This window comes from Antennarius striatus, chromosome 18 (genome assembly GCF_040054535.1).
Source record: "Antennarius striatus isolate MH-2024 chromosome 18, ASM4005453v1, whole genome shotgun sequence".
NCBI lineage: Eukaryota > Metazoa > Chordata > Actinopteri > Lophiiformes > Antennariidae > Antennarius > Antennarius striatus.
This window is the reverse complement of record NC_090793.1, coordinates 1,658,397-1,683,370: the sequence shown is the minus strand read 5'-3', so window position 1 is coordinate 1,683,370 and position 24,974 is coordinate 1,658,397. Positions and strand designations below refer to the sequence as shown.

Below are 24,974 nucleotides of genomic sequence, written 5' to 3'. Positions count from 1 at the left end.
TAAATGTATAAATTTTAATAAACACACAAGTCAGATTTGCAACCTGCAAACTCCTTCAGGAATGCACACTGCCTTATCAAGACGCAGAAACGAAGCTACAAGCTGTAATAAAACTTTCATTTTATTATTTGATCGTGGTTTAAACATACACATTAACAGGGTGATATTTGCATTGACCTCCTCTTCATCCAATACACAGATTAAGACTACAACAAAGAAAACACTGACAGTGATGTGTATAAATGGCTGTTACTGAACAAAGATGAAGTAAAAATATTTGTTCGAATCATATTTTCACAGAACCTGGTTTATGTAAGAAATATATGGAACCTGTAGTTCTCCAATACACAGCTATGACAAGATCTTCAATCGTAAACAAGGTCAATTACATATTAGCAGTTAGAATCATACTTCGTAACTCAGAGGGTCACTATTTAAGACACAACACAGCAGCAGAGCCCCCAGAGCTGAAGGACCAAGAACCTGTAAATGTTTCTACTCGGTTTTCCTCAGGTTCCTCCTATCACCTCTACCTAGCATCAGAATCAGACTTGACAACTTTAGCATCATGTTTGTGGTCATAGTGCTAGCATCAGTATCAGACTTTCCATTGTTTGTACGAAGCTCACCGCTCAAACCTTTGTTGGCATCAGTTGTTGATTTGTATTGTTGGTCTTGGTATGAAATTCATGGTCCATCCTTAGTTGGCCACAGACTCTGACTCATCTTGTCCTCCATCAACGTCAGCTCCAGCGTTTGGGTTGTCATTGGCAACAGAATCTGACTCTTCTTGTCCTCCATCAACATCAGCTCCATCATTTGGGTCGTCGTCGGCAACAGAATCTAACTCCTCTTGTCCTCCATCAACATCAGCTCCATCGTTTGGGTCGTCGTTGGCAACAGACTCTGACTCATCTTCTCCATCGTTTGGGTCGTCGTTGGCAACAGATTCTGCCTCGTCTTGGTGTGTATCGACGTCGGTCTCAGTGTCGGTGGTGGTGTCAGTCTTGTCCTGGATGTCAGTGTCGTTGGCTTTCTGGATCTCAGAGGATGGATTCTGGAGGAGGTCATCTCCTCGTTCTACTTTAGCCATGTACTCTGCTTTTTCTCGTGTCGCTATCAGGTACTGAATGCGTTGTTTCCAACCCGGCTTGGCCTCAGATTTCTCTCCCTCGATGAGCATGTCGATATATTCAGGTGTGGCAAGAGGGTTTGGCTTCAGGGCTATCTCTTTAAGTCTGTTCAGACACTTTGCTGACTTCATCATCAGTTGTACGACCTCTGTCTGCACATTGTCGTACTCAGCATGAAGTCTGTTAATCAGTGTCTCGACAGGCATCTTTGCCTCCGTGGCTTTCAGGTACTTCTCCTTTAGGTCTTTTACAGTCTGTTTTTCCTTCACTTCTTCATACTCCCATTTGTACTTTTGATTAAAATGAAGATTCCAAACACATTTTCCTGGACACTCGGTGCATAATCCATTTCTATCCATTGCAACACATCCTCTCTTACCATCATCATTAGGTATTCCGCAGGGATAGTGACAGGTATGATGACATGTTTGGCAATTGGTAATGAAGTTTCCAGTCCCAGAAATATTTACTTGAAGCGGCTTGATGACATTTATTTCAAACTCAAAGTTCTCATTTCTGCTGATCTCTGCCTCGTGCTCTTTCAGTTTCTCCGTTGTCTCTTTTATCTCCTCCAGTTTAGCCAATCCCACTTTGACCTGCTTCTGCAAATTTTCAATTGAGTTCTCCAGGTGCTGTCTTTCTCGAAGAACCTCTTGTGTCATCATCAGACTTTTGGTTTCGATAACAGTCAGTGCCGCAAAAAACCTCCTCATGCTTTTTGTCCCCATGTTCCAAAACATCTGGTCAAATCCCCCGTCATCGTCTGAGTCAGACGATTGGTTGTGTGCGAACAACGCTGAATTGTTGAATTTGAAGTGATTTGGAAGCCCGTCTGCTGTTTTGGGACATGGGACACCTGATTTTATGATCGCCTCTAGAACTGGTGGTCGCTGGCCATCGGCGAATGTCACCAGAACTCTGATGTTTTCAGCCACATCTTTACCAAATATGGAGAGAACGGAATCAAACACGTATTTCTGCGACGGCGTGAGTCGAGCTAAAGCTGCCTGAGCTACAAAACAAACGGCATCAATCTCACTGACCCCCACATTAGAGGTGAAGAGGTTACGTAGTTGTTCTGTGATCTCTCGGTCTCTTTGTATGCCTCTCGTATCGCCAAAACCGGGAGTATCGATGACGGTGAGGGAGTAATTCATCCTGAAGCCATCCTGGTAGTTGAGTTTGTACACGGTGACTTCAGAAGTTTGGCTTTCAGCTTGTGATTTCATTTCCTCGGCAACTAACTTAAACCGAAATCGGTCCTCCCATTCGACTCCTAGAATGTAATTGATCATCCCGTTGATCAGAGTTGACTTCCCAGCACCGGTTGCTCCAAGAACCATTATGGTGCGATTGTGTTTCGTGGACTCTTTCCCAAAACTAAAACACCTGCAGCCAGAAACTTCGATTTGCTCATCTTTCAAAGGAATTTTATAAACAGGGAGAGGACTCGGTTCATCTTCTATTAACTGGCTTTTCCCTTTGATAAAATCAGCAATACGTTTATAGGATTCTGACACGTGATTGTACGTTGAAAATGCTGTTGAACACTGTGTCAAAAACGACACGCTGGGCTCCGTTTCTTCATAGGAGTCTGGTTTCGCTCCTGGCAACAACGATGAAACCTTCGATGAAAAGTTGTCCCAGCCTGACTTCAGCTTTGAAAACATTTTGACGTGAATCTGCTGAATGGACTGCAGGAAAAGTTGACTGGAAATCTAATGACACACTCTGGGTGGTTTAAGAAGTTCATCCATCTGGTTGGTCTCGGTACTTTCAGGTCCGAATCTGGAACAGATAAAGAACAATAACCTGTTTCTGATATCGTCTTCGATACCAGAAGACCTCATCCTGCTGTTGGACCTTGATGGCCTCAGATCAATACAATCAAAAGCTAATTTGACATTTACCTCACGTCCTCCGTCGAAGAAATGAATTTTCGAACTTGATGATTCCACAACAACAGGATGCGTGGACTCACCGTCTGGAAATGAATAATGAACAAGTTTTACTTCCAGAGCTCCAAGAACTGGACATCCATCCCAACCAGGAGGGACAGACTCTTGATTGAACCACAGGTGTTCCTCAACAAGCAAGATTTCATGAACAAATATCATGTCAAATTTTTTTTCTGAGGTCATTTCCATAAAATCATAAAGAAACTGAAAGGCCAGTTAATCTTATACAACTGGGTGATAGTGAAACTGGTTTTACTGGTCTACTTTCTGTCACCAGTGCCTTCAGGCCCACCAGTAGGCGGAGATGTTTAATTGGGAACACAGCCAGAAGATGAACTTGTTGTTTTAGAAATTTTGTATGGATCAGTCTCCGGGGACAACTTCTCAACGTTACCTTTACCTGTAGCGAAAGATTCACGCCTCCAGCAGGAGGTAATGTGAGTTCATGTCTGTGTCCATACAAACAGACCCACGACAGTCCAGGTTCATACAGTGAACTGGGCAGGTGGATTGATCTGGTTGCTGATGACTGTCAATAAAATCAATTCTCCTCCAGGGTTCGCCGTGAAGGTTCGGCGACTGTAGAACGAGTTGCTAAGGAGAGCTCGCGCTAAGCTACTTTGGCTAACTCGACTATGATACTGTCCAACAGGTTGTTGGACTCAGACAGGAGGCGTGTTGCTAGAATGTGAAAAAAAACAGAACCAGACGAGAACTTGACAGTCTGACAGTCTGCAGGTTCAACTGTGAAGCTCTACAACACATAACGCAACCAGATGGAGTTCTATAACACTCATCATGTGACAGGAAATAGTAAAACAGTAGACAAATAAATAATCCGCCGACACGCTGCTGAGTCAATGAACACAACAATCAGGATTTATAATAAACTTTAAAACCACGACTGATACATTTGAACACGCATGATTCTTTTTCACACAAGAAAGATAAAGTCAAGATGATAACATTAAGAACATACATGAGTAGAAAGATCATATGAATCTAAAGTATGCATAATAGATAAACTTAAAACATAGGGCTCATTAGAGGACTTACCTCTCAGGTGGACCGGCTGGGTGAATGTTCCACACCCAGTCTGCAAGGCTTTATACGATTCGCTCTCTGCAGGGCGTGTCGTCCTACCGCAGGAAGTTTGGACAGTCAAATGTAGAACAACTACTGTAAAGGTTCGTTTATCTGTAATTCTCTGATGCACGGTTGTAAAACTAGTAGCGGAAAAGGACAATCTGGGAGTGTTCCGTCTCTCTGGGGTCAAAACTGGATCTCTGTACCCAATCAGAACCAGTTGAACCCTGATTAGATGTTCAAGTTAGGAGATAAGACCTCGTTCAGTTGGTCTCAGACAGACAGAATGACGTCTGTTGGACTTTAACTTTCGTTTTGCAGTTTGATAAAGGAAGTCATGTGGTTTACGTGAAGTCTGGCTGAAGGTCGGAGGAGTGTCGGTCTCAGAGACGATATAAGGAGGAAGAACCCCGAGCTCCTCCTCAGAGCATCAGGAGAACACATTTAAACTGTAAGTACGCAACGTTTTCTGTGGTGATCACACCCGTGTGTGTGTGTGTGTGTGTGTGTGTGTGTGTGTGTGTGTGTGTGTGTGTGTGTGTGTGTGTGTGTGTGTGTAGTATGTATGTACTGTATGTATGTATAGACAGACAGACAGGGGGGGGGGGTGGATGGATGTTCATGGTGACTATATGGAGGTCACACAGGTCAGACAATCCTGTAGGGGTCAGTAATGAGCCAATTTCCCAGACTCACTGTCAGTAAAAGCAACTAAGCTAGAAAGTTTCCCCAAGTCAGGCAATTTCTTTGAGTGTAGGGGACTAAACCAAAACTGTCTGACTTCCTGTTGGGTTTATGTCATGTCTGATTGTTGAATAAAGACAACTGGACCTGAAGACGTCTTCAGACATGATCAGAATCAGTTCTCAGTTCAATAACCAATATGTATGTGGAGACATTTGTAGAGCAGGAAGGTGAATCAACATTTCTGTTTCCACATCCAGACAGAGATGGACTCTGAAGCCAGCAGAACCATAGAGATGGCGGCGCTCGGTCGGCCATGCAGCCTCGGAATGCTGTATGACTGCAGGAAAGACGCATTTGTTCCCGGTAAGGATTCCTACATAGCGACTAGAGACAACTGAATCACAACTGCACCTCTTTACATAACTTTCAACCTTCATTAAATCATCAGTTTCACACTCCTGTTCTAATTAAAACACAACTTCCTATCTTCTCTCTTTGACAGCCTTAACACTGTGGGATCCCTCCGACTTGGCAAAAAATACACGTGAAATACCTAAATCTGGCACTGACTTTGAGATAGTTGCATCTGAAACAATTGAGGATAAATCTTCAGCTCTGAATGTTGAGGCATCTTTAAAGGCAAGTTTCTTGTGTGGATTGGTTGAGGTTGAGGGATCGGCCAAATACCTGAACGACCAAAAGACATCCAAACATCAGGCTAGAGTCACCATGACGTACAAGGCTACCACAAAGTTTGAGGAGCTGTCGATGAACCATCTTGGCAGGGGAAATGTTAAGCATCCATACGTTTTTGACAATGGGTTAGCCACACATGTCGTCACAGGGATCCTTTATGGGGCTCAGGCCTTCTTTGTGTTTGACCGCGAGGTGTCTGAACAGGAAAGTCATCAAGACATTGAGGGTAACCTGAGAGTGATGATCAAAAAGATTCCTCTCCTTGCTATTGAGGGTAAAGGTTCACTGAAAATGGAGGACAAGGACAGAGAAAATGTGAACAAGTTTTCCTGCAGATTCTTTGGAGACTTTTCCCTCCAGAAAACTCCAACAACCTTTGAAGATGCAATACAAGTCTATCAAAGCCTACCAAGTCTTCTAGGACGCAACGGAGAAAACGCCGTACCAATGAAGGTCTGGTTGTTCCCGCTGACAACTTTAGATTCTTCAGCTGCTAAAATTGTCCGTCAGATAAGTATACGACTAATTCAGGAATCACAGAGTGTCCTGGAGGACTTCAGCGAACTAGAAATGAGGTGTAACGATGTTCTGAAAACCACAGCTGCGCAACAATTCCCACAAATCAAAGATAAGATCAAAACTTTTAAAGAGATGTGCTTTGAGTTCAAGCTGGATTTCCAACGAACACTGGCAACAAAGCTTCCGTTTATCCGAGGAGGAGGTGAAGAAGAGTCTGTGCTGGCAGAGATCCTGATGAAGAGACATTCATCTCCTTTCAACAGTAAAGACCTGCATGCATGGGTGGACTGTAAAGAGAGAGAAATCTACCTTTTGAAGTCTTTCACCAGCCTGATGAAAAACACCAAGATCATCTCATGTCAAAGTAGTCTTCATGCAGAAATTTTTGGTACAGAACACGCTCTCTGTTTTGTCTTCTCCTCGCTCGGAAGTGCTGAGTCGTACCTCTCAAGTTTGTCCAACTACTTGAAACGAACATCAAAACCAGACGACCATCCAGACGTTGAGAAGGAACAATGGTTCTCCTCTAAAGAGGTAGTAAATGCGGCGAGACACAAAGCAAAGCTCTTCAGTGACTTTGCCGGAGCCAACAAGGACAACAAGGACGTCGTGTTCTTGACAGTTGGTTCAACAGATGACACACAGAAAGGTTCGTGTATCTATTACTATAAAGATGGTTTGTCTGTCGATGAGAACTTTGAGCCTCCGTCAAAGCCTGAAACCATAACCGTCGATGATGTAAACCACAACAGTGTGACGCTGAAGATTTCTCCACCGCAGTTTGGAGCCAAGAACCTTCCATCCTACTCGGTGGAGTACTGCATCATGGGTGAGGATGAATGGCAGCAGAACATGGTGCCACTAGCTGAAAAAGTCACGGTGAGCAATCTGTGTCCAAACACACAGTACATGTTCAGATGCAGAGCGGCCACCTCATTCGGAGTTGGGCCGGCCAATGAAATCAGTCGCCCCATTCAAACCTTGCCTTGCAGCCCACCTGGACAACCACAGGTAGAACCAAACTCAGAAGAGATATTAGTTACCTGGGAGAAACCTGCTGAGTTCGGACAAGACGTTGAGGTTCTGGGTTACATCGTGGAGTACGCCAAAACAGGAAGTGAAGGGAATCTCCAGTGGAACCACATGACGTCAACCGCCGAAAAGGCAATCATTTCAGGGCTTCAGCCAGAGACAGAATACGTCGCCAGGGTCAGATGTGACTGTGGAGTTGCTGGCAGAAGCAAGGAAAGCCTCAGTGTCAAGGTCTGGACAACGAAATGCGAATTTTCTCGTCTAGCTGAATTTCTAAAACATATCAGCAAACAGATAAATTCTGACTTCCCCTCGGTTTACAAACTTCCTCTGAGCGAGGACGACATGGACATAGATGGATGTCGGAGGCATCACTTTGGCAAAGAAACCAGGAGGCAGAATCGCACCATCATGCTTCTTGGAGCAACCGGATCTGGAAAGTCGACTCTCATCAACGGAATGGTCAACTACATCACCGGTGTGGAGTGGAGGGACGACTTCAGGTTCAAATTAGTCAATGAAGATCAGTCCAGATCACAAGCTGAAAGCCAGACCTCTGAAGTCACAGTGTACAAACTCAACCACCGGGAAGGATTCAAGATCCCCTTCACTCTGACCATCGTGGACACGCCGGGGTTTGGGGACACCAGAGGAGTCAGCAGAGACAGGGAGATCACGGAGCAAATCCGGAGGCTCTTCACCTCTCTCGACGGAGTTTGTGAGATAGACGCCGTGTGTTTCGTTACTCAGGCTGCTCTCGCACGGCTAACAGCCACGCAGCGATACGTCTTTGATTCGGTGCTCTCCATTTTTGGCAAAGATGTGGCTGAAAACATTGAGATGTTGGTGACCTTTGCAGACGGCAAGCAGCCACCAGTTCTTGAAGCCATAAACGCCTCAGGGGTTCCATGTCCAAAGAATGACATAGGACTTCCGGTTCACTTCAAATTCAACAACTCGGCACTGTTTGCATGCAACAAAGAGTCCGGCCAGCAAGGTGGCGAAAGTGATTCAGATGGGGATGATGTTAACTTTGATGAAATGTTCTGGAACATGGGGGCCAAAAGTATGGACAGGTTCTTCACCGCACTGGGAAAAATGACGACCAAAAGCTTGGTCATGACCAAAGAGGTCCTCAAAGAACGCAAACACCTTGAAACCGCTGTGGAAGGTTTGCAACCGCAAGTTAAAATAGGACTGGCAAAACTTGAAGAAATTAAGTCAATTCAAGAAAAAGTTAAAGAGCATGAAACAGTCATGACTTCAAGCGGGAACTTTGAGATCGAGGTGGACGTGATCAAGCCCATCAAGATACAGCTCACCAAAAATGGAGAATACATCACCAACTGCCAGAGATGTTCAGTAACGTGCCATTACCCGTGTGCCATCGCAAACGATCACGAAAAGCGTGGCTGCGCAGCAATGGGTCCAGCAGGAACGTGTATGGTCTGCCCAGGAGGTTGCATTTGGAGCGTCCATTTCAACCAGACGTACCGGTGGGACTACGTCCAGACGAAAGAGAAGCAGACGCTCAAAGAGCTAAAAGACAAATATGAAAACGCTTCCAAAGAAAAGCTGACTGTCCAGAAACTGATCGAGAAGCAAGAGGAGGAGATATGTCACCTCCAGGACATGATCATGTCCCTGATGGAGCAATCAGCAAACTGTATAACTCGTCTGCAGGAGATCGCCCTGAGGCCCAACCCCCTGACCACCCCAGAGTACATCGACATGCTGATCGAAGGGGAAAAAGCGGAGGCGAAACCCGGACACAAGGCCCGGATTCAGTCTCTGGAGCTGATGAAGGACAGAGCAAAAATTATCTCCAAAGTAGCCAAACGAGACAAACTGACCAAAACGGACGAGGAACTGTTCGAAGAACGACAGGAGAGGACGGAGAAGAAAGGGTTCTTCAAGAGAGTCACTTCCTTTCTAGGCTTCTAGGGGAGGACATGATCTCGAAAAAGAATTGGGATGTTTTTATTAACTAAAAGCGGCTTTTATTTTCACCCAAAAAAAATGTTTGATTTCTATTTTTTTATTTGTCATCTATGAATCACTCTGCTCTAAAATCTGTGCCACTTTATTTTTAAGCTAAGTTAGCAAAGCTGCTCAACTAGCATATAAAGGAGTTGTATTTGGTAACGCCTTCATTTTACGCTTGATGTTTGTGTGATATTTTACTGCTAATGCTAATTTCACAACTAATGTAGTGGTTGAATTTCAAATGTAATGATAACAAATCATGTTATTAATACCAGATGTGGTGTTGAATATTTAAAGTATTATTCAATGTAAGCAGTGACTGAGATCATGTGATAATAAAATTATTTTAATTACTCTTTCAAATGATTGGCGTTAATGTTCTTGTTATTGTGTTCATGAGGGTAGGGGTGCTTTAAGAAGCTATTGTTTTATTAATTCTCTCAATCAATCAATCGATCAATCAATCACCTTTTTGGGGCTGAACATCCTCAAAAAAAAGTTTGTACAAAGTTTAAGAAAAATGTAAATTTATCGGTCATGTTTGATCTGAAACGCCTCCAGTGTACACATGTAACTAACAGGCCACCAAAACAGGGTTTCAAACCTAAACCAAACAGGAGGTCCTCCATTTGGAGTTTTGTTTCCATTTTTCTGCCATTTTTTAAAAATGTTCGCACAAACTCCTTCTTGGGATGTCGCCTATAGTTGACACGGTCGGAATTCTCGTCACCCCGTAAGAAAGAAAATTTATCCAAAGATTTCCTTGAACCATGTGGGCGTGGCCACCTCTCAACTTTTCACCAGGAAACGGGAAGTTGTCACAGGTGGCGATCACGGTTTTATTTTCAACTATTACAGCATGGATCAAGTCTCAAAAATGTAAGAGCGTTACATTTAATGAAGGCAGTAGTGTGTGCATTAGAAATCATTGATTGATTGGTGCTGATCAAGTTAAAATCAATACGACTTCACATCGGCTTTGAATTTCCAGTCCAGCTACGTTGGAATCTAACAGATCCGTTTCAGGAAGTGAACCTGAGACTAAAACGGAACCACGTCCAGCTTCTAACATCCTGCAGCAGCGAAATGAAAGTCCTGAATCCATCGTTTCCATCAAACGCTCCGTCAGGATGAGTAACAGCAGCTCCTAGTGGCCGGTAGAAGAACTGTAGCTCAACGCAACAGACCCGAGGTCAGCGCTGGCGCGACGGATTTTCCTGTTGATTGAACGATGATCGGTGTGTTGATTGAAGCTGATTGGTCATCGGGAGGAACGGTGTGTTCAGTAGAGCTTCATGGAGGCTTCAAACAGGAAGCTCAGGTCCTCCTCGGTGTGCTCCCTGGGGGAGAGTTTGGTCACGCGCTCCTGAACGACAGGATTTGGAGCCTGTTAGCATGAATTCAACTCATTCCCATTTTCTATCCTGAAATTTTACAATTTTACAGGTGCAGTGGTACCTCTACTTACGAAATTAATTGGTTCTGGAAGAAATTACATAAGTAGAAAATTTCATAAGTAGAGACACGTTTTCCATGCAAATGCCCTAATCTGTTCCAAACCCCCAAAAAATTCAGACATCAATGTTTTATAAAGCATAAAAATGCATCAAAACATGTAACAAATATATGTTACGATTAGATTATTACACAATAAATGAGAGTTGAGCATAAAGTAAAAAACAAAGAATAGAGTAAAGAATAATAATGACGGTCATTTACCTTTTAACTGCTGTCCTCATTGTTTTTTGCCCTCTTTGGTTCATGCCCTCTTGCCCCACCATGAACAACAGAGTGAATTCCAGTCCTCCTTCTGAACTTCTCCAACCACCCACGCGACGCCTTAAACTCCTTAAACTTCCTTTAGTTTTAATAACGTGGTGATTGTAGATGCATTACGGCCATATTCTTTGGAGAGATCAACCAAACGCATCCCTTTTTCAGGCTTTTCTATCATCTCTTCCTTTGTTTGTACGGACAAAAAAACTCTTTTCTTCGTCTTTTCTTTTCCTCTTTTCTCCGTCACTTTCTTGGGGTCCATAGTGAATACTCTAAAAGTTAATATATTTACGTTAAACTATCAGAACACCTCATGGGTCGAGGGCCGAATGACGAGGACGCTGCATAGACACCGATCTAGCTCCACACAGAGGTCCCTCTTAACCAATGGGATGCCAGGATGCTAGGTAATAGCCAATGGCAGAGCAGCTATAAGAATGTTGCGTTCAGGAACCTGTGGGAGCTGTTAGTATCAGCTCATACTGTATTTTTACCTTTCGTAAGTCTAAGTTTCTTTCGTAACTAGAGGCAATATTTTCATGCAGAGAAATTTCGTATGTAGAGACATTCGTAAGTAGAGGTACCACTGCATTTCCTTTCAAAATCTCGCACCTGAGGGATGGTTCCCTTCACCAGAGCTGGGATGTCGTCCTTACTGTATCCCACCGCTCCCAGTCCGTCCTCCACCTGCAGGTCGTACATGAACCGGCGCAGCGTGTCGGCTAGAATGGCGCCCGCGTCCGCCTTCTTCACCTGACGAACGTCGGCACCTGAAGGCAGCGCAGAGAGTTAATGCACCAGAACGAGGCACAGGGTCTGCGGTCGTGGCTGCAGTCGCAACGCGTCGTCGTTTGTCGTGTGGTTTCATACCGAGGATCTCTGCGGCCTCCAGGTGGCGCTCTGGACACATCGGGGCTGTGAAGTTAAAGACGGCCGGAGACGTGAGGACCACCGAGAGGCCGTGAGGCTGAGGACACACACACACACACACACACACACACACACAATAAATCAACACACTTTGTAGAAGCAGCTCTGGAGGGGTTCCTCAGGGAGTGTGTTTGGGTCCTCTTTGGATCTGATTGTTCCGTTTTTCACCCCAAAGGAAAGGGAAACCCAGCGTGACAAAGATTTTACTCAGTATATTCCACTTTTTAAATTATTTTCTTTTGCTCAAGAGCATCGTCTAACAGCTCTCAACGGGAGCAGACGTCTTCCTTCTGTCTCCTGTTGTCTCTGTCTCTCTAACTCATACCCAGACCGACTCTCACTGATTCTCTGCAACATGACGAAACCAAAAGGAAAATCGGAGGATACTAAAGACCAGATGGTCTCTATGAAAGAGTTAAAGAGTGAGTTAAAGAGCAACTTTGATAAGTTAGGGAGTGACTTTGATAAAAAGTTGGAAGAAAAGCTAAAACCGGTGCTAGACGCCTTGGAAGAAATGAAGGACGAAATGAAGAAAATGCAGAAAGACATGGATGAAAAAGACCGAAAAATTGTTGTCTTGGAACAGGGACAACAAAGAATGGATGACTTGGAACAAAGCATTCGTATAAATGATGTGATCATCACTGGAATCAAAATCAAGCCGAGGGATTACAGAAATGCTATGGCTAGCGCCGACATCGAATCTCTGGAGAAAAAAGTGAGTTCTCAACTGAGGGATCTGGAGATAACTATAGATCAGACCAGATTGAGACGTGTTACCCATCACCATCTGGAGGTAGGAGACCACCTGCAGTGCTGATAAAATTCAACAATCGTAAACACAAGATAGCTCTTCTGAAACAAGGCTTCAAACTGAAAGGAAAAAATGTCTCCATTAATGAGAATCTCACTAAAAAGAATTCTGATATCGCTAAAAAAGCTGGACAACTGAAGAAGAATGGACTGATCGACAACACCTGGACCAACACCTGGACCAACACCTGGACCAACACCTGGACCAACACCTGGACCAACACCTGGACCAACACCTGGACCAACACCTGGACCAACACCTGGACCAACAACTGCAGGATCTTCATCAGAACAAAGGGGCTTTCTCCAGACCAGATGAAAACAATGGTGATCAGGAGTGCAGAGGAGTTGGTGAAATATGATCAATAAAGACGGACTAGAATTGTTACTCCACCAAAGATCAGTACAACAGAGTCACTTCAATAGTGGAGCTCTACGATTTTGGACACGTCAAGTATTTCATGGAACAGTCGAAAAAATCAACACCATTGATGTCAGAAACATCTGGTAAACTGACGTTCCTGAACCGGTTAGAACAAAAAAATAAAGTTCCTGAACCGATTAATAACGTTGCTTGTAAATATAAATATGTATGTGCCGTATTTTGCGCGCCATAAGACGCGCTTAAAAGCCTTAAAATTTCAACGCTGCTCCTTCTAACATGAAGCGTCTTCTGTGTTCACTGAGTTGAGAAATGTTTTTGTGTGACGTCAGTCAGCGATCCTCCAGATCGACCATTCTCCACCGACAGGACGTGTTACGTCACTACGTACGCCGGCAGCGATGGACCAATTAGAGAACATGACGCGAGGCTACGTCTGGCACACCTCCGGTAGGTACCGGTAGAGGGGAGATACCGGATGTTGCTGATGATGTTTCAACACTGATGAAAGTGAAATATGTTGTAATAACATGTCTGGAAAGAAGAAAAATGAACTGAATGAATAAATAAATAACAGTAGAAAGAACAGGAAATACACCAGAAAAGTTTAAAAAATGCAATATTTCACTGGTGTACACAAACATCACATCTCATTCAGCATGAATCAACCCATATCTCATGACACCTATTCACATTCCAATAAAATTCAAACATATAATAATAATGAATATACCAAAAAATGTTTCATATACAAAATACAAATATAAAATAATAATTCATCATTTTCCATGGACAGATTTCATATGTTAACCATTAATCGGACCGCTATTCACTGAAATAATATACAAACGATGTGGTACAGTATTTTCCGCACTATAAGGCGCACTGGACTATAAAACACATCTGAGAACTCATCTTCAATGAATGGTCTATTTTAAAACTTCTTTCAAATATAAGGCACACTGGATTATTATTATAACATTTCTGAAAGTATTTCAGAAAAGTGATGGCGGGCGAGACGTTAGTGTTATTTCCCACAGTTCAGGCGTTTCGTTAAGGTTTAACTTTGTTTATCGGTAACTAATTGTTTGGATTCTACCGGAACAAGGTGGAGGTTATCCATCACTAACAACATGAGGGAAGCAGACGTTCACCTCTTTTCCACACTCTCCATTGCTCTGGACTGTTGACCCTAAGGACTTAAAATCCTCCACCTTCTTGATCTCTTCTCCCTGTAACCTCACTCTTCCACTTGGGTCCCTCTCATTCACACACATGTACTCTGTCTTACTGCGGCTAACCTTCATTCCTCTCCTTTCCAGGACAAACCTCCACCTCTCTAGCTTCTCCTCCACCTGTTCCCTGCTCTCACTGCAGATCACAATGTCATCTGCAAACATCATAGTCCATGGAGATTCCTGTCTAACCTCGTCTGTCAGCCTGTCCATCACCATAGCAACAAGAAGGAGCTCAGAGCTGATCCCTGATGCAGTCCCACCTCCACCTTGAACTCCTCTGTCACACCTACAGCACACCTCACCACTGTCTTACAGTCCTCATACATGTCCTGCACCGCTCTAACATACTTCTCTGCCACTCCAGACTTCCTCATACAATACCACAGTTCCTCTCTGGGCACCCTGTCATCAGCTTTCTCCAGATCTACAAAAACACAATGCAGCTCCCTCTGGCCTTCTCTGTACTTCTCTATCAACATCCTCAAAGCAAATACTGCATCTGTAGTACTCTTTTTTGGCATGAAACCATACTGCTGCTCACAAATGTTCACTTCTGCCCTTAGTCTAGCTTCCACTACTCTTTCCCATAGCTTCATTGTATGGTGCATCAGCTTTATTCCTCTTTAGTTGCCACAACTCTGCACGTCTCCCTTGTTCTTAAAAATGGGCACCAGCACACTTCTCCTCCATTCCTCAGGCATCTTCTCACCATCTAAGATCCTGTTGAACAACCCAGTCAGAAACTCTACCGCCACCTCTCCTAGACACTTCCATACCTCTACAGGTATATCATCAGGACCGACTGCCTTTCCACTCTTCATCCTCTTCAATGCCTTCCTCACTTCATCCTGACTAATCTTTGCTACATCCTGGTCCACAACAGTCACCTCTTCTAGTCTTTGTTCTCTCTCATTTTCCACGTTCATCAACTCTTCAAAGTACTCTTTCCATCTTCCCATCACACTACTGGCACCTGTCAATAGACTTCCATCCCTATCCTTGATCACCCTAACCTGCTGCACGTCCTTCACATCTCTGTCTCTCTGTCTTGCCAACCTGTATAGATCAGTCTCTCCCTCCTTACTGTCCAACCTAGCATACAAGTCATCATAAGCCCCTTGTTTGGCCTTTGCTACCTCTACCTTCACCTTACGCTGCATCTCCCTGTACTCCTGTCTACTCTCCTCAGTCTTCTCAGTGTCCCACTTCCTCTTGGCTAACCTCTTTCTCTGTATACACTCCTGTACCTCCTCATTCCACCACCAAGTCTCCTTATCTACTTTCCTTCCAGATGACACACCAAGTACTCTCCTACCTGTCTCCCTGTTCACATTAGCTGTAGTTGTCCAGTCATCTGGAAGCACCTCCTGACCATCCAGAGCCTGTCTTAACTCCTTCCTAAAAGTCATGCAACACTCTTCCTTTTTCAGCTTCCACCATTTCATCTTCTGCTCTGCCTTTGCCCTCTTGATCTTCCTCACCACCAGAGTCATCCTACACACCACCATCCCATGCTGTTTGGCTACACTCTCACCTACCACTACTTTGCAGTCACTGATCTCCTTCAAGTTACACCATCTACACCAGATGTAGTCTACCTGTGTGCTCCTACCTCCACTCTTATAGGTCACCCTATGTTCCTGCCTCTTCTGGAAGAAAGTATTCACTACAGCCATTTCCATCCTTTTTGCAAAGTCAACCACCATCTGTCCTTCTGCGTTCCTCTCCTGGATACCAAACCTGCCCATCACCTCCTCATCACCTCTGTTTCCTGCACCAACATGTCCATTGAAGTCTGCTCCAATGACAACTCTCTTACTTCTAGGCATGCTCTGCATCACTTCATCAAAGTCCGACCAGAATTTCTCCTTCTCCTCCAGCTCACATCCTACCTGTGGAGCATACCCACTAACAACATTGAACATCACACCTTCTATTTCTAGCTTCAGACTCATCACTCTATCTGACACTCTTTTTACCTCCAGGACATTCCTAACAAACTCCTCCTTCAAGATAACTCCTACTCCATTTCTCTTCCTATCTACACCAAGACACTGGCTTGTGACTTCTCGCGGTTACATTGAAACGTAAACATGATAAAATATGTAAAAAAGAAATTAAAAAATTACAAAAGTGATAGAAGGTCACAGAAAACACAACAACAACTCCAGTTGTTTGTATCTTTATAAAGTTTTGTCAACAGGCGGCGGTGTTTGTTGTGTTGCTGTTGTGTTGTTATGCCGTTACTCACCACCAGGGGGTGCTCCACACTGTAACCCTTCGCTGAATGAGTCTTCACGTTCCCGGCAATGGGATAGGACATCCCATGACTGGAGAGAGAAAAGTTTGAGATGTTTTTAATATTTTTATGTTTGTTTATCATTAATTTTAAATTGATCGTCTCAGTTTAAACAGAAGGTTATCAATACTATAAAATAAAATCGTCTTGGTTTCTCACCACAGGTGAACTCCAGCGTTTCCGAATCCGATGCCGGCAAACACGCTGGCCAGGTGCATGCTGGACCGGGCCTCCAGATCCTCGGGGTCCCGCACGGCCCTGTAAATAAACGATCAATAATCAATCAGATTACCGATCGATCGTAATTCTGTCCACGACGGGACAGTTTTGCGTATTTTTCTTGATGTTCGCTTCGTTTTCTCAGCTTCATTCACCGTTTCATGTACTTGGCGAGCACGTTGAGGGCGTGGCGCGACCAGACGTCGCTGATGGGGTTGCTGCCCTGGTAGGCGGGGCGGTTGATGGGGTTGGGGGGGCAGGGGCTCCTCTGGTTGTAGGGCAGGGCGGTGTAGGACTCCAGGGCGTGACTGCAGAGAGACGTGGGTCTCAGGATTACGAATGTTTTTAGGGTCGCGACCAGAAAATCAGATGGTTTGATTATTTTTATCGTCATAAAAGAATAATTTCTTAAAACCGAAGGTCAGGATTAGTGAAACGTGTTGTTTTCAACGCCGCCTGGACTCTGGACCGGTTCCAGCGGTCCAGAGTCCCTTTACAGTCCCATAAAAACTTCAGGATCATGCAGGAGAAAGGTTCCTCTGACCCGGACAAGCCCCTCAGGGTCAGAGGTCACGGCTGCTCGGCAGCATGGTGACTTGGAGCCGCTGGATCAGGTGATCCAGAGCGTCACGGAAAATTAATTTTACTTGAAAATGAGTGTAAATCAACTACTAAATTTACAAAAACAGAAACCTACATCTTTTAATGTTATTTTGTTTTAAATTTTAGTATTTCCTGTGTAAAATCAGGAGACAGGAAGTCTGACCAGAGCACGTCGAAGCCGCTGTTGGCGGCGACTCTTTCAGGCATGCTCAGAGTATGGATCGGGTCGACGATGCCCAGCGTGGGTCGGATGGCTCTGCTGGCGATACCTGAACACAGACGACCAATCAGGACTCAGATAAGAGTCTGATGTCATTGTTCAGACTCTCCTACCAGGAAGCTCCTCCTCCTACCGGTTTTGGCCTTCAGAGGCTCGTAGTCAAAGATGGCGACGCCGGTGGTCTCGCTGCCGGTTCCTGCAGTCGTAGGAACTGGGGGAAAAAAAAAAAGTGACCTTTGACCTCTTGGAGCCTTGAACTCATTTTTACAGATGTTATAAACGTACAGTCGACAGATAACCGATAGCAGAAAAACGGTTCTTCTCTGAACTTCAGTTTTATGGAAGTTTTTATCAGCAGATGATTTAAATATACATTTTTCTGCAGGCGCTCAAACCTGGATGAGAAAATTTAATGCAAACAATCCATAAATACACCAAAAAAAAGAAATTTAAACCACTAAAGTCAAATTACAACCCAAATATACTGTACATTCTATTAATGACATTCATAAACAAGAATTTCTATTTTTATACAGAACAAGTCAACATATATCAAATAAAAATAGAATATTTTTGTAATTTTTACTATTGTCGTTATTTTAATTGTTACGTTAAACCACAAACACAAGCAGAAATTTCACGTATCAATTCTATGTGTATTTTATGAAAAACAATTCAAATTAAATTAAATATACACTTTTTACAAATTTTTTAAAAAAAGTTGTTGTTTTTTGTTTTGTTTTTTTAGAACTTTCATCGGGAGAAAATTGTTCAAACAAAAAAAATTCTCAATGAAATTTGAACGTAAAAAATTAATTAGAAGTTTGAAAGTTATGAAAGTAAAAAAAAAGTGGTAAAAAATGTTTATATGTGATATAAATAAATGCGGCCAAGAATCGACAGTATCGACAACATAAAAAACACACTTTTTAAATTTATGTAACTGTAATTAAATAGCTTAAATTTTAAAATAGTCATTAAAAATATAGATGAAGTAAAACTGACTACTACGTAACTATTTTATATATGTATTTTTTCTAACTACGAGCGTCCTGACTCCTCCTCCCATCAGCTAGCCCACTGGTTACCGTGGTAACCCCGGTGTTTCTTCCTACCTGCGATGAGCGGCTTCACAGCGCCGGTGATCGGCTTCCCTTTGCCAATCGGGGCGTTGACGAAGTCCAGGAAGTCAGCATCAGGGTGACACGCGTACAGATTGGCTGCTTTACAGGTGTCAATCACAGAGCCCCCGCCCACCGCCAGATATGCGTCGAACGCCTCCTTTTTAGCGAACGCGATGGCGTCTTTAAAACTGAAACACAAAAGTTTTCACGTCCGTCGGATGTACTTCCTGTCCGTCCGTCGGATGTACTCCCTGTCCGTCCGTCGGATGTACTTCCTGTCAGGATGTTCCCGGACGGACGGTCTCACCTGACGTCGGTCGGCTCCACCCGGACGTTGTCGTACACTTTGTACTTGACGCCGTTCTTCGCCAGAGACTCCAGGACGGCCTTCACAGGTGGGAGGCGGGACAAGTTCCTGTCCGTCATCAGGCAGACGTTCCGTGCGCCGAGGTTCTGCAGGTCCTGCATAGAACCCATGTTGTAAACTTGTTTAACTAGTCTTCAGGTGTTTTAACTAGTCTAAAGGCGTTTTAAACTAGTCTTCAGGTGTTTTAAACTAGTCTTCAGGTGTTTTAAACTAGTCTAAAGGCGTTTTAAACTAGTCTAAAGGTGTTTTAAACTAGTCTTCAGGTGTTTTAACTAGACTAAAGGTGTTTTAACTAGTCTTCAGGTGTTTTAACTAGACTAAAGGTGTTTTAACTAGTCTAAAGGTGTTTTAACTAGTCTAAACGTGTTTTAACTAGTCTAAACGTGTTTTAACTAGTCTAAAGGTGTTTTAACTAGTCTAAACGTGTTTTAACTAGTCTAAATGTGTTTTAACTAGTCTAAAGGTGTTTTAAACTAGTCTTCAGGTGTTTTAAACTAGTCTTCATGTGTTTTAACTAGTCTAAAGGTGTTTTAAACTAGTCTAAAGGTGTTTTAAACTAGTCTTCAGGTGTTTTAACTAGACCAAGGTGTTTTAACTAGTCTTCAGGTGTTTTAACTAGACTAAAGGTGTTTTAACTAGTCTAAAGGTGTTTTAACTAGTCTAAACGTGTTTTAACTAGTCTAAAGGTGTTTTAACTAGTCTAAACGTGTTTTAACTAGTCTAAAGGTGTTTTAACTAGTCTAAACGTGTTTTAACTAGTCTAAATGTGTTTTAACTAGTCTAAAGGTGTTTTAAACTAGTCTTCAGGTGTTTTAAACTAGTCTTCAGGTGTTTTAACTAGTCTAAAGGTGTTTTAAACTAGTCTAAAGGTGTTTTAAACTAGTCTTCAGGTGTTTTAACTAGACCAAAGGTGTTTTAACTAGTCTAAAGGTGTTTTAACTAGTCTAAACGTGTTTTAACTAGTCTAAAGGTGTTTTAAACTAGTCTTCAGGTGTTTTAAACTAGTCTTCATGTGTTTTAACTAGTCTAAAGGTGTTTTAAACTAGTCTAAAGGTGTTTTAAACTAGTCTTCAGGTGTTTTAACTAGTCTAAAGGTGTTTTAAACTAGTCTTCAGGTGTTTTAACTAGTCTAAAGGTGTTTTAAACTAGTCTTTAGTTGTTTTTAACTAAAGACTAGTTTTTAGGTGTTTTTACCTCGTCATTAGGTGTTTTTAACTGGTTCTCGGGTATTTTAAACTAGTCTTCAGATGTATTAAACTAGTCTCTGGGTGTTTTAAACTAGCAGTTTGGGTTTTGTTAACTAGTCTTTAGGTATTTTTATCTAGTCTTAAACTGTTTTCAACTAGTCTTCAGGTGTTTTAAACTAGTCTTCAGGTGTTTTAACAAGTGTAAAGGTGTTTTAAACTAGTCTAGAGGTGTTTTAAACTAGTCTTCAGGTGTTTTAAACTAGTCTTCAGGTGCTTTAACTAGTCTAAAGGTGTTTTAAACTAGTCTTCAGGTGTTTTAACTAGTCTAAAGGTGTTTTAACTAGGCTTCAAGTGGTATAAACTAGTCTAAAGGTGTTTTAAACTAGTCTTCAGGTGTTTTAACTAGTCTAAAGGTGTTTTAACTAGGCTTCAAGTGGTATAAACTAGTCTTCAGGTGTTTTAAACTAGTTTTCAGGTGTTTTAACTAGTCTAAAGGTGTTTTAACTAGTCTAAAGGTGTTTTAAACTAGTCTAAAGGTGTTTTAAACTAGTCTTTAGTTGTTCTTAACTAAAGACTAGTTTTTAGGTGTTTTTACCTCGTCATTAGGTGTTTTTAACTAGTCCTCAGGTATTTTAAACTAGTCTTCAGGTATTAGTAACTGGTCTTTAGGAGATTTAAACTAGTCTTCAGATGTATTAAACTAGTCTCTGGGTGTTTTAAACTAGCAGTTTGGGTTTTGTTAACTAGTCTTTTAAGTATTTTTATCTAGTCTTCAACTGTTTTAAACTAGTTTTCAGGTGTTTTAACCAGTTTTCGGGTATTTTAAACTAATCCTCAGATGTTTTAAACTGGTCTTCATGTGTTTTAACTAGTTTTCAGGTGTTTGTAACCAGTCTTTATGTATTTGTAACTAGTCTTCAGGTTTTTTAAACTAGCCTTCAAGTGTTAAAACTAGTCTTTAGGTGTTTTTAACTTGTCTTCAGGTATTTTAAACTAGTCTTCAGGTGTTTTAACTAGTCTTCAGGTGTTTTAAACTCGTCTTCAAGTGTTTTAAAATAGTCTTCAGGTACTTTTAACTAGTCTTTATCATGTTCTCATTCTACTTTTATGTTATGTGTACTTATGTAATTATGTAACGTCTTTTTGTCTGTGTCTGCTACTGTTATGTGTATTTATGTATTTTTTGGTGATCTATCTTTTAAACTACTCTTTAGGTGTTTTAACCTAGTCTTCGGGTGTTTAAACTAGTTTCAGGTGTTGTTAACTAGTCTTTGGTTGTTTTAAACTAGTCTCCGGGTGCTTTAAACAAGTATTCAGGTGTTTTTAACTAGTCTCCAAGCGTTCGTAATGAGCCTCTAGGTGCTTTAAACTAGTTTTGAGGTGTTTTAACTAGTCTTTGGATGTTTTTAACTAGTCTTTGTGTGTTTTAAATGTTTGTTCTGTGCTTCATATGGTGATAATGATGGTGGTGATGGTGATGGTGATGGTGGTGATGGTGATGGTGATGGTGATGGTGGTGATGGTGATGGTGATGGTGGTGATGGTGATGATGGTGATGATGGTGATGGTGGTGATGGTGGTGATGGTGGTGATGGTGATGGTGATGGTGGTGATGGTGGTGATGGTGATGATGGTGGTGATGGTGATGATGGTGATGGTGATGGTGGTGATGGTGATGGTGATGATGGTGATGGTGGTGATGGTGATGATGGTGGTGATGGTGATGATGGTGATGATGGTGATGGTGGTGATGGTGATGGTGATGGTGGTGATGGTGATGGTGGTGATGGTGATGGTGGTGATGGTGATGGTGATGGTGGTGATGGTGATGGTGGTGATGGTGGTGATGGTGATGGTGATGGTGGTGATGGTGATGGTGGGGATGGTGATAATGGTGATGGTGGTGATGGTGGTGATAATGATGAAGGTGACTGCCTACCATGCCGATCTCTCTGCTCACACCTTCTCCGTATCTGATGTTGGAGCTCGCCATCTGACAGAAACACACACAACACAGCTCTACGCTGAACAACAAAAACAACACACAACCCCGCCCCCTCCCAAAAGAAAACAACCTCTTAAAGAAGCCCCTCCCCCCCGGTCCACTCCCACACCTCCCTCCTAAAACTTTACTTTTTCATCCATCCTTCCATTGATTATTGCCATGGTAACAAACGGCTGACTTACCTCAAAGGCGTAGTCGGTCTTCCTGACGGTGCAGGTCGTCGTTCCTGCAGGCGGAAATGAAAACATTTAACCTGATGATATCTCGGATATCGATTATTAATTATACTGATCATCATTGAAGGTTTCTGATCAGTCTGATGTGGTGATTAATAATCTTCGACCTGAGACCAAAGTCCCTCCATGTGGATCCGACTGAACGTGATCGGGCTGTCAATCACTAACACCGATCAGTGGAGGTTAGGTATTGATTATCAGTCACGTGTGCGGGTCAATGGCCTTTTATTATTGATTTATTAGAGATAAAGGGAATTGATTACCGTGGTGGAGGCCGCTGGAGTGAGCAGGACATCTGCACCTGTAGGAGAGAGTCTGGAAGGTTATTTTATAGATATTTATATATATATATATATGTATATATGTAGCTCCAAGGACAGATAAGCAAATTGATTTAAATAAAATAAAATAAATTATTCTGCATTCAATTCAAATAAAGTAAAATAAAATAAATAAAAAAAACATATATATATACATATATATAGTTTTCTTAATTTAATTTTACTTTATTTAAATGCAGAAAAATGTATTTTACTTTATTTTAAACAATTTTCTAATCTGTCCTTGGGACTGAGGAAACTTCACAGTCGCCATTCTGGACCTGGTCTAAAACGAAACCGCCCTTTTTCGCTATTTCTGAGTTCAAGTTGAAATAATCCTGGAGCCATAAACGTAACACCTGAAACACCTGAAACACCTGAAACACCTGGAACACCTGAAACACCTGTCTGATCACATGAAGCTCCGATTTATTTTATTTCCATTAAATGAGAAGAGAAAAATCAAGACACATTTAAAGGATATTTTAGGAGGAGGAAAACACGCCAAAAAGTAGAAAAAAAAATTATCTCCGGTGGATTTAAAACCACCCGAATTGTTAAACACGAACTTTTGATTTGTAAAATGTATTTAATCGATCTCTGGATATCGATTATGTGATTTTACGGGTAAATATCTTTAAAAGTAGCTGATTTTTAAACGGAGTCTGGCGTCACCTTCACCTCTCCGGAGTTAAAGCAGAAGGGGGAGGTTCTGCATCCGGAAACAACACGTCACGTCTTTACGCACGTTTTCTCCGACATTAACTATAAAAAATTATGTCGGGGAAATTAATTTCTTTAGTTTAATGAAGGGGAATCGAACTCACGCCGCTTGCTCGAGCTGCCGGAGCAGGTGAACGATCCGGTCCCGACCGGCCATGTCTGCAGAGGGTCGGTGGTCTGATCCGCGTTGTGGCTCAAACCTGGCTAACGTCCAATAGCAACAACGGAACATGCTGCTTCCGGTCCAATATTTCAAAATAAAAGTCAGTTCCTTAGAAGTTAATGTTTTGTTTTAACTGGAATTGATTTTTTTAATTCTATTTTTATTTTATATACTGTTGTGATCCCCGAATAGAAATTAAGATTAATTAAAATATACAGTACAGTACTTAAATTTGAATGGTGAGATAAAATCGAGTCATAAATATATTTCATGGCAGATACACTATTATAATATATAAAATATATATGTAATGCAGTACAATGCATTATATAAAAAGTAAATACTTTAAATTAATAAGTAGATAAAAAGCTATTTATGAATATTAGTGAGATGGTTTTACAAATCTCCATTCAAATGAATAGTAAAGTTACACACTATGATTTTTAAGTAGAAATAGGACAGATCTCAAATGAGAAAATTAACTTGACCAATCAGAGCAGAGGAGGAAGCTGATTGGATGTTAAATAGTTCATCATCCTCAGTTTGTATAATCTGAAAATGAAGAGGAAACCCCAAAACGCTACATCAGTGGTTTGTTAAGGGATTTTAATGAACGGTGTGTTAAGGTATTCAGTTTTTTAAATTAAAGGAGCCTTTGTTGTCACAAACAGACGTATTTTGATTTATCATGACGCAAGATTAAAAATTGTTTTCGGGGAGACCAGCAGCTTCCTGACACGTCGACCTTTAAGCACACCATGAATGTCGAGATGCTTCGCTTCATTTCATTTCATTTCATTTGTTTGGACAGAAATGGATGATTCAGAGAGGGGCGGAAAGTAAACACAGAAGAGGCTTTTATAGAAATTAAAATAAAAAGATTTTCCTGCTTCTTTTGAAGTCATCCTGTCATTCTAAAAGAATGTTTACATCCATTTCTTACATCCACATTTCTTAAAGAAACTAAATTCTAATTTCATTTTTCTTTGTTTTTCTTAAGGAACCAGCAAAGACCTGAAGGAACCAGTAGAGACCTGAAGGAACCAGTAGATACCTGAAGGAACCAGTAGTTACCTGAAGGAACCAGTAGATACCTGAAGGAACCAGTAGCTACCTGAAGGAACCAGTAGATACCTGAAGGAACCAATAGGTACCTGAAGGAACCAGTAGATACCTGAAGGAACCAATAGGTACCTGAAGGAACCAGTAGGTACTTGAACAAACCAGCAGATACCTGAAGGAACCAATAGAGACATGAAGGAACCAGTAGGT

The 24,974-nt window shown here is 42.1% G+C and overlaps 3 protein-coding genes across 4 annotated transcripts; 1 reads left to right on the top strand and 2 right to left on the bottom strand.

The window, feature by feature from the left end:
• Positions 1-103: 103 nt before the first annotated feature.
• On the bottom strand, positions 104-4,284 carry LOC137611829 (uncharacterized). 2 transcript variants are annotated; one of them, XM_068339938.1, is made up of 3 exons: positions 4,148-4,284; positions 3,044-3,117; positions 104-2,921 (listed from the first exon to the last, which is right to left on the bottom strand). In XM_068339938.1, exon 3 carries the CDS (start codon positions 2,801-2,803, stop codon positions 701-703), a length of 2,103 nt encoding a protein of 700 aa, XP_068196039.1. In that variant the 5' UTR covers positions 2,804-2,921; positions 3,044-3,117; positions 4,148-4,284; the 3' UTR covers positions 104-700. The 2 variants fall into 2 exon arrangements, with proteins under 2 accessions (XP_068196039.1, XP_068196038.1); XM_068339937.1 differs by lacking the exon at positions 4,148-4,284 and having other exon boundaries at positions 3,044-3,200.
• A 224-nt stretch (positions 4,285-4,508) lies between these two features.
• LOC137611828 (uncharacterized) lies at positions 4,509-9,674 on the top strand. Its single transcript, XM_068339936.1, has 3 exons — positions 4,509-4,628; positions 5,122-5,227; positions 5,367-9,674. The coding sequence occupies exons 2-3, from the start codon at positions 5,128-5,130 to the stop codon at positions 9,053-9,055; spliced, it is 3,789 nt and encodes a 1,262-aa protein (XP_068196037.1). The 5' UTR covers positions 4,509-4,628; positions 5,122-5,127; the 3' UTR covers positions 9,056-9,674.
• Positions 9,675-9,915: 241 nt separating this feature from the next.
• Positions 9,916-23,749, bottom strand: adhfe1 (alcohol dehydrogenase iron containing 1). The gene is made up of 14 exons (XM_068339939.1): positions 23,644-23,749; positions 22,760-22,797; positions 22,443-22,486; positions 22,195-22,248; positions 19,009-19,163; positions 18,693-18,889; positions 17,711-17,788; positions 17,521-17,626; positions 16,910-17,062; positions 16,695-16,793; positions 16,488-16,566; positions 11,744-11,840; positions 11,486-11,643; positions 9,916-10,463 (listed from the first exon to the last, which is right to left on the bottom strand). The coding sequence occupies exons 1-14, from the start codon at positions 23,694-23,696 to the stop codon at positions 10,380-10,382; spliced, it is 1,395 nt and encodes a 464-aa protein (XP_068196040.1). The 5' UTR covers positions 23,697-23,749; the 3' UTR covers positions 9,916-10,379.
• Between the last annotated feature and the right edge of the window lie 1,225 nt (positions 23,750-24,974).